Genomic DNA, 6,213 nt, shown 5'->3' on the forward strand with positions numbered 1-6,213 from the left:
CGCTCCGGGGTGCGCCCGCGGCTCCAGGTGAGCGGGGGAGCCTGGCCGACCGAAGGGTGGGCGTTACTTATTAGGTGGAGGTGGCGGATGGGGAGGAGGATTGGGGCGCATTGGCTTACTCTGCTTCCCCTCGCAGGTCTTTCTCGGAGCCGCTGCCATGGGAGAGCCAGCTTTGGGCGTCGGGGACCAGCCGCCGCTGCTGCCGCGCCCGCCTCGGAGCCGCGGCCCCAGTCTCCGCGCCCGAAGTCGGCCCGCTGCGTCCCCCTCTCGGGCTGCTGGGCCGCCTCCGCCGCGCCGCCGGCCCCGGCTGTGCCTGTGATGAGCCGCAGCCCGCTGCGAGCCCTGACCCCGGGCGCGCTCCCCCGGTTGCTCCCGGCTGCGCCTGCCGCCGCGCCACGCGCCCTGCTCCCGCCGTGGCCCCGGCGCCCGGGCCGTCGTTGGCCCGCGTCCCCGCTCGGAATGAAGGTGTTCCGCAGGAAGGCGCTGGTGCTGTGCGCGGGCTATGCGCTGCTGTTGGTGCTCACCATGCTCAACCTCCTGGACTACAAGTGGCACAAGGAGCCGCTGCAGCAGTGCAGCCCCGACGGGCAGCTGGGTGCCGCGGCGGGGGCGGCTGGGGGCGGCTGGGGGCGCCCGGGGCCGCCTCCGGCAGTGCCGCCCCGCGCACACACCCGCCTGGATCCCCGCACGCCGTACCGCCCTCCCGTCGCCGCAGCTGCCGCCGCCGCCGTCGTTGGGGCGGCCCCGGCCGCCGCTGCAGGGGCAGCGGGAGCCGTCGCCCCTGCCCGCAATGGCACTCGAGGCACTGGGGGTAGCGGAGAGAAGCGGCAGTTGGTGTATGTGTTCACCACGTGGCGCTCGGGCTCATCCTTCTTTGGTGAGCTCTTCAACCAGAACCCCGAGGTGTTCTTTCTCTACGAGCCAGTGTGGCACGTGTGGCAAAAACTGTACCCAGGGGACGCTGTTTCCCTGCAAGGGGCTGCGCGGGACATGCTGAGCGCTCTGTATCGCTGCGACCTCTCGGTCTTCCAGCTCTACAGCCCCGCGGGCAGCGGGGGGCGCAACCTCACCACGCTGGGCATTTTCGGTGCGGCCACCAACAAAGTCGTGTGCTCGTCGCCACTCTGCCCCGCCTACCGCAAGGAGGTCGTGGGGTTGGTGGACGATCGCGTGTGCAAGAAGTGCCCACCGCAGCGCCTGGCGCGCTTTGAAGAGGAGTGCCGCAAGTATCGCACGCTGGTCATCAAGGGTGTGCGTGTCTTCGACGTGGCGGTGTTGGCGCCGCTGCTGCGCGACCCTGCCCTGGACCTCAAGGTCATCCACCTAGTGCGCGATCCTCGTGCTGTGGCCAGCTCACGCATCCGCTCGCGCCACGGTCTCATCCGTGAAAGCCTGCAGGTGGTGCGCAGTCGGGACCCGAGAGCCCACCGCATGCCCTTCCTGGAGGCCGCTGGCCACAAGCTGGGCGTCAAGAAGGAGGGTGTGGGCGGCCCCGCAGACTACCACGCGCTTGGCGCTATGGAGGTCATCTGCAACAGCATGGCCAAGACACTGCAGACTGCCCTGCAGCCCCCTGACTGGCTGCAAGGCCACTACCTGGTGGTGCGGTACGAGGACCTGGTGGGAGACCCCGTCAAGACCCTACGGAGGGTGTACGACTTTGTGGGGCTGCTGGTGAGCCCCGAAATGGAACAGTTTGCCCTCAACATGACCAGTGGCTCCGGCTCCTCCTCTAAGCCTTTTGTGGTGTCTGCCCGCAACGCCACGCAGGCCGCCAACGCCTGGCGGACGGCCCTCACCTTCCAGCAGATCAAACAGGTGGAGGAGTTTTGCTACCAGCCCATGGCTGTGCTGGGCTATGAGCGGGTCAATAGCCCGGAAGAGGTCAAAGACCTCAGTAAGACCCTGCTGCGGAAGCCCCGGCTCTGAGAGGGTTTCCGGGGAGACATGATTCCCTGTAGAGACACCCACGGGAGGATTGTGGTGTATTTAAACAAAAACAGCCCAGACCCAAACTGAGGAAGCCCACATATTCTATTATAGATATATAATATAAATAACCACACAGGCACTTGCTGTCAATGTTTTGAGTCATTGAATTTCAAGGAACAGCCACAATACACACACATCTCAGAAAAGGCAAGACTTGAAAGTTCTGACCAGTTCCCCTCCTCTCCTCTCCCTTACCTTTTTTCTCCCTTCCTTTTTTCTCCCAGTTCTTACCCTCTCTCCTACCTGCCTTGCGTTTTGAAGTCGGATGTTGATTAAATCAAGATCCAGTAACTTAAATCTTGTTTACAATGTTTTCGTGGTTATCTGTGAACATGTAAAAGAGTCATTTGGATGTGGGGGTGGGGTGGGGTGGAGAAAGGGGAAGTTGTCCAGGAGCACAAAGTTCCTTTGGACAGACCAAGGAGGCATTCTAGTAAAAGTAGACTTGTGTAAAAGGCAAAGGTTATAATGTGAGTATTAATAAAAAAGATAATAAATAATATTCTTTTTAATACTTGCCTCCATTACTTTGAATTTACCTGTGCTACTTGTCCTGTGTAGCTTCAGACAGAATTTGCTTCCCCTCCCCCCACCCCATTTTCCCAGTCTGTTTCCTAGAAAACAGCCGGGATGGGTGGCAGCAGCTTCCGACTCCTTGATAAGAACCTTGGAGTTGTTTTCTCACATGTAAATCACAGCCTGTCAGGTGCCCAGGAATGGGAAGAAACCTTCAAATTCTAAAGGCAAAAACCAAGCAAGGCAGTGGAGGAAAAAGCACACTCTACCTTCCTGTTCCACTTTGAGCAAAGAAAGGAAGAAGCCACCCCTTGAGGATTTGACGGCATTTGGTTTTGATTACTGTTAAGACTGGGGGACCTTGACGCGGAGACATGTTTTGGTGCTGAGGTTAGTTCAGAAAAAGGATTTTGTTTTTTGAAGGAAAGTGTGTAATTAAAACAATATCCGAGGATTAAAACATAGACCTCGAAAATTAGTGTGAACACATTGTTGACAATGGTATCAACGTCTTTGGTTTGAAAAATGACATAAGTATATGTGTCGAGTGTTTTTCTGCCTGTGACATAGTACACGGAGGCATTGGAAAAGGGAAGTTTTATCTGAGAACTATGAGGGCACTCACAGGCTTTTCCTTTTCTTTCTTGCTTCCTATTTAAATTAGTGCAAAGGATATGAATTTATAATGGCTTACTTAGGATGCCCACGAGGCTACATTGCTTTTCCTTACTGTGTTTCCTAAAAGTAAAATTGCAAAGAAGCTATACCATGTTGCAGACAGTATAAGGCTTCAGCCAAGAGCTTCTTTTAGATATGAAAATGAATTATGGGAATGAGGAAATGAAATGAATTATGAGAATAAGTGTGTTGGATTTTGAGATTTGGTATTTTCCAGGGAGAAAACCATTCCAATTTTCCTGCAATGGTAATGGTGTTGCTGCTGTTCTGAGCCCATTTGTACCGAAACATTCTGCAGAATGTCATATTACAATAAGAAGTTATGAAGCCTGAATAGAAACAAGAGACAGTGTAGTTACATATTTCATTAAATACGGTACAAGTTCAATATCATCATGACTTTATTTTCTATAATTTATTGTGAAATCTCTGCAGGCCAAGCTGTGTTGGTTAAATGCTGAGGATTTAAAGGAAAATATGATGAAAAATAATATGTACGTGGGAAATATTTCAACACAAGATGACTCTTAAGTATAATTTTCATTACAATGTGAAATCTCACCACACTGTTAAGAATTCAAGATAAAGAAGCACAGGAGTTCAAAAGAAAAGTTGTATTTAGCAGTGGATTTTATAACACATTCCAGAATGATTAGTTCTTAATTTACTAAGATAGTTTATAGTATTGTGTTTATTAAACTGGATTGTAGCTATAACACATTGATCATGTGTTTCTAATGGTGTTTTCATGGTAGTGCCTATGCTGAAGTCTCACGGGCAGTAGTGGAATATTTGCAATAGCTTTAATTTAAGAAAACTTTAAAATTAAATGAACAAAATAAATATTAATGTGGGATGACTACAGATGACACAGGTTTAATAGGAAATCAAGACAGCATCATTAAAAAGCAGACATTCTGAATAAAATAACCACTTAAAAACAAATTTCATATGGCATGAGGATCAGCTATCACTTAATCACAGTAGAATTCATGCTTAGTTTTCGAGCAAAGCATTTTTTAAGCAGTTGAATTCATTCTCCTCTCAGTATATCTAAGGACTTTGTGTTGAAGTAGAATTACGCTGTTTTTGAATCTTGTATTAAAAAAAATATTAGATGCTGAGTAGAGCCTTGGCAGCCTGCAGAGCATTTGTGGCCTGTGCTCAGATGAAATTTTAAGCATAAATACAGAACATTTGTCCCCTGTGCTGCATCTGAACGGGGTTTCTGCCCGAAATACCCTTGTTTTGTAGCGATGCATTCTTTCTGCTCTGCCACTCTGTAATTTGAAAAGGTGAATTGTCGCTCCTGGAGATTTGTACCTAGCTGCATTCTAGGAAAGCAAGACAGGTAGTTTCCACTAATGGCCGACATAGTCATATCAGTGACATCCAGCTTTCACAGGTTTGAGAAGAAGAAATGCATTTTTTGGTGTTAATAAGCTTCTGTTAGCCCCTGGTGCAAGCAGACGTGTGCCCCAACAAATTGCAACAGAGCCTGTGACCATTTCTAAGGCAGCAAATGTAAAAGAGATCCTTTCACATTTCCCAACTTGGCAGGATGTCCGTCAGCAGGAGGAAATACTCTTCAGAGCAGGTTATCAGAGTGATTTTTATTTTCAGAATCTGCTTAGCTGATAGCACGCCTGACATACCCCCTTGAATTTGGAATGCGTTTGTTAATTAGAAAGCTCTGTTTAGAAAACATAGTCTACCCAGTGCATTTAGTCAACAAATATGAGTTTGGAACAAGGCAGTGGCCCTGGCCGGGTGCTTGAATTTCAGGGAGCTCAGAGGCACTCAAAGGCCTCATTCAGGCTGACCCATGGGCACCTCTCAGGCAGAGACAGGGGCAAATCCTGTACCCTTCAGTGTCTACCACCAAGCGAGTACTTGGTAAACACTTGCTAGGTAACTGAATGTAATCTAGAACTATCAAAATTTGACAGTGCTTAGAAGGGCAAGAGTGGAAGAATGTGTTACGTGTTTGGAGAAACTGCCAAGCTGCTCACCAAAGTTTGCTGAAGGAAAGGGGGCCTTAGGCTCCTATTTTGATGTGGGGAGTGGGCGATAAGAACATCTTCAAGATTTTCAGGGTGACTCTGCATAGGCTAGTATTTCCCATAGATGAATTAGAAACAAAAACTCAGAATTTCTGAATGTGGACAAGTAAAACTTTTCAAATGAGGAATTTGATGTTTATTGTTTGTTTTCCCAATTGCATTAACAAGAGGAAGGCAGAGCTCAAAACATCCCTGCAGAAGAAATGAACTCTCTGAGCGAGAGCTATCAGGTTGTTCATTATTGCAGAAGCCATGTAATATTTTATTTATTATTTTGGGTGCTTTGGATGAGCAGTTTAAAGGACTGAGGTGGATTTCATCCAGGCATAGAATAGTCACTTTCAGGAAGTTTGGCCTATTGTGGATGCTGAATGAGACAATGGCTCCCTGTTCCCATGCATCCCTGCCTGGCTGTGGCCAGTTCTGTCCAGAATTTCTGTTGCACACAGTATGGTTGCGGCTGGATTATGCTGTCGTTTTGAAATTAATGTGAATCTGAGTGAGGCTGTTAATTAATATTCCCTGGGTCTGAGCATTGAAATAAAGATCATGTTTGAAACCTCGTCTCTAGAGATGACTTCAGAAAGACCAAGAGGGAAGTAAAAAGGCGTGTCTTATCTGTAGCCGTGAATAAGGACGAGGTGTCACGTTACCACCCTCCCCCAACTTTCTTCCATCCTTACACGCAACACCCATGCGCGTCTGCACATGCAGTGAGCTCCTGCCCTGTCTCTCTGGAAAAGAGAATGTTTTAACATCAGCTCACAGGTATGTGTGGAGGGGTACTTTCAATTTCAGAGTGAGTGCAATGATTCTATCAGAACCCGTGACCGTTCTGTGTCAGGATCCAGTGTGGGCAGGTAGAAAATGACAATCGCAAAGTGAGGAATGGCTTGAGCTAAGTGATGGGCTGGCTGTCTTGAGGTAAACGCACACATTTCAGACCCCTTTTGTCACTTACCTT

The 6,213-nt window shown here is 49.1% G+C and overlaps 1 protein-coding gene across 1 annotated transcript; it reads left to right on the forward strand.

The window, feature by feature from the left end:
- Window positions 1–219: 219 nt before the first annotated feature.
- Window positions 220–5,812, forward strand: CHST2 (carbohydrate sulfotransferase 2). Its single transcript, XM_039219305.1, has one exon. The coding sequence runs from the start codon at window positions 319–321 to the stop codon at window positions 1,927–1,929; it is 1,611 nt and encodes a 536-aa protein (XP_039075236.1). The 5' UTR covers window positions 220–318; the 3' UTR covers window positions 1,930–5,812.
- Window positions 5,813–6,213: the final 401 nt, after the last annotated feature.

This window comes from Hyaena hyaena, unplaced genomic scaffold (genome assembly GCF_003009895.1).
Source record: "Hyaena hyaena isolate Hyena2069 unplaced genomic scaffold, ASM300989v1 scaffold_806, whole genome shotgun sequence".
In the NCBI taxonomy this organism is placed as follows: Eukaryota; Metazoa; Chordata; class Mammalia; order Carnivora; family Hyaenidae; genus Hyaena; species Hyaena hyaena.